Source organism: Lactuca sativa, chromosome 4, assembly GCF_002870075.4.
Source record: "Lactuca sativa cultivar Salinas chromosome 4, Lsat_Salinas_v11, whole genome shotgun sequence".
Taxonomy (NCBI): Eukaryota; Viridiplantae; Streptophyta; class Magnoliopsida; order Asterales; family Asteraceae; genus Lactuca; species Lactuca sativa.
This window is the reverse complement of record NC_056626.2, coordinates 324,147,179-324,150,151: the sequence shown is the minus strand read 5'-3', so window position 1 is coordinate 324,150,151 and position 2,973 is coordinate 324,147,179. Positions and strand designations below refer to the sequence as shown.

Here is a 2,973-nt window from a genome sequence, read left to right as displayed (position 1 = left end):
GTGCTGCTAGACGAGAGTCAGGTCATGCGATGACAACATATTATGTGTTTGGTGGGCTGTTCCTAATTGTGGTGTTGATGCTTCTTGTTGGGATAGCGATTGGCTTTTGGTTCTGATTTCAGTATTTTATTTTATTTTGTTATGAAATGAAAACCCATGTTGGGTGTCTTTTGGGAAAAACATTTTAAAACTTTATTTTGGGATTGATGTATTGGTTTGTTTTTAAAGTTATTTCAAATGGTAATGAAGAATTTTATCTTATGTTTGAAAACTTTTACTATGAGGTCAAACCCTAGAATTTATTTAGTAAATGGTTGAATAAAAAGATTTTCTTTTCTTTTCTTTCTAAAATCTATATGCCTAGTATTAATGCAAACCAATGATTTGACAACACTTGCGGTTTTCAAAATAGTAGTGAACTAAATATTATACATTATTTTATGTATTTATACGTATTTCTTCTCCTGTGTCATAGAACCATGTCAGGCAGGCCTAGTCGCGGACGCCCACAGAACGAAACACCCGATGTTGCTCAAGTTGTAGCACAACAACTCATGGAAGCAATCCCAAACATTGTTACTCAAGTAACTGCAGGACTTAATGCTAACCAAGGAAGTAGTGGAGGAAACCGGGGAAACAATGAAAGAGAATGTAAATACAAGTCCTTTATGGCCTGTAAACCTAAGGAGTTCCATGGAAAGGAAGGTGCGGTCGGGTTGCTGAAATGGATTGACAGCATGGAGTCGGTCCTTCACATTAGCAAATGCCTCGAGCGCAACAAAGTTGAGTATGCATCTTGCCTACTCCAAGATAGGGCATTAACCTGGTGGAATACTCTAGTGCAAACCCGAGGCCGTACAACGGCATATCAGCTAACTTGGGAAGACCTAAAGAAGCTACTGATAGAGGAGTATTGTCCCAAGGATGAACTTCAAAAACTTGAATCTGAATTCTGGAACCATTCTATGGTTCGAACACAAATAGAGAAGTACACAGTCCGATTTCATGAACTAGCAAAACTGGTACCTCACATGGTTACTCCTGAGGAGAAACGGATAGATCGTTACATCTGGGGTCTGGCACCAAAGATTCGGGGAATGGTTACCTCAGCAAACCCAACTACCATTCAAAGTGCAGTAAGTCTAGCGAATCGACTAACCAATGATGTGATAAGGATGGGAGCATCGACAAAGGAAAGCTCTAGTAACAAGAGGAAGCCAGCAAATCAGGGAGAGAAGAAATATGGAGGCAAGTCAGGGAGGAAGCAGAAAGTCTCAAGAAATTTTATGGTAAGAGCCCAGGAGCAAGAACCAGTGAAAACTCAAGGACAGGAAGTGCAGGAGCGAAAGCAGTACTCAGGGCCGCTTCCGAAGTGCAATAAGTGTAACTTCCATCACAAGGGAGCTTGCCCGGTGTGCCAAAACTGTAAGCAAACAGGCTATTACTCGAAGTATTGTAAGGTGAATAAGGAGGGAAAAAGGACATGTTACGAGTGCGGGAGTACTGATCATCTCCGTAGAGCATGTCCTAAACTGAACAATGGACCTGGTAACAATGGACAAGGCCAAGCCAGGCAAAACTTTCAAGGAAATCAAGTTGGACAGCCAAGAGGTGTAGCCTTTGTGATTGGTGCAGAAGAAGCTCGTCAGAACCCTGAAGTGATAACAGGTACGTTCCTCCTGAACAACCATTTTGCATCAGTAATATTCGATGCGGGAGCAGATAGGAGTTTTGTTTCTGTAGCATTTAGACCGTTAATTGGCTTGAAATCGGTAAAGATGAGGAATGCTTATGCTATTGAACTTGCTGATGGGTATGAAATTAGGGCTAATGATATAATTCCTGGTTGTACTCTGAATTTAGCTGATAAACTATTTAGCATTGTCCTAATTCCTATAGAACTAGGTAGTTTTGATGTGATAGTAGGGATGGATTGGTTATCCAAAAATAGAGCGGACATTGGTTGTTACGAGAAAGTCATTAGAGTGCCTCTCCCTAATGGAGAAACCCTTATCATACACGGTGAGAAGCCAGGAAGAAGTTTAAACATAGTATCAAGCATGAAGATTCACAAGTACCTGAAGAAGAATTGTATTGCATTCATGGCTCACGTGCTAGAAAGAGAACCTGAAGCTAAGCAACTCAAGGAGGTTCCAGTGGTTCAAAACTATCTCGAAGTGTTTCCGGAGGAATTGCCCGGTTTACCCCCTCACAGGCAGGTCGAATTTCGGATAGACTTAGTTCCCGGAGCGGCACCGATAGCAAAATTGTTTCTCTGCATGGTGTATCCCTGTCTATCATTTCTGATAGAGATAGTCGTTTTACATCTCGATTTTGGTGGATGTTACAGAGGGCACTAGGAACCAAGATAGATTTGAGCACAGCTTACCACCCTCAGACAGATGGGCAGACGGAGAGAACAATACAAACATTGGAAGACATGCTACGAGCGTGTGTCATTGAGTTCAAAGGAAATTGGGATACTCATTTGCCTCTAATTGAGTTTTCCTACAATAATAGCTACCACACGAGTATTCAATGTGCTCCATATGAAGCATTGTATGGACGCAAGTGTCGTTCGCCCTTATGCTGGACAGAAATCGGAGACAGACAGTTGACTAGAGTCGAACTTATCCAGGAAACATCTGACAAGATTGCTATCATCAAGGATAAGCTTAAAGCTGCTAGAGATCGTCAGAAAAGTTATGCGGATAATCGTCGAAAACCATTAGAATCCAAGTAGGAGACAAGGTACTTTTAAAAGTGTCGCCTTGGAAAGGGCTTGTGCGTTTTGGTAAGAAAGGAAAACTAAGCCCGAGATATGTTGGACCCTTTGAAATCCTTGAAAGGATTGGTTCGGTAGCGTATAAACTTCAATTGCCCCAAGAGTTAAGCGTCATTCACGACACATTCCACGTCTCCAACCTTAAGAAATGTCTACCCGACAAAACATTGATAGTACTCCTGGAGGAA

At 41.7% G+C, this 2,973-nt stretch overlaps 1 protein-coding gene across 1 annotated transcript; it reads left to right on the top strand.

The window, feature by feature from the left end:
- Nucleotides 1-479: 479 nt before the first annotated feature.
- LOC128133678 (uncharacterized) lies at nucleotides 480-2,360 on the top strand. The gene has a single exon (XM_052771197.1). It carries the CDS (start codon nucleotides 480-482, stop codon nucleotides 2,358-2,360), a length of 1,881 nt encoding a protein of 626 aa, XP_052627157.1.
- The last annotated feature ends 613 nt before the right edge of the window (nucleotides 2,361-2,973 follow it).

What these genes read in the sequence shown, in the direction of transcription:
- LOC128133678 (XM_052771197.1), top strand. Translation starts at nt 480, where the DNA reads ATGTCAGGCAGGCCTAGTCGCGGACGCCCACAGAACGAAACACCCGAT.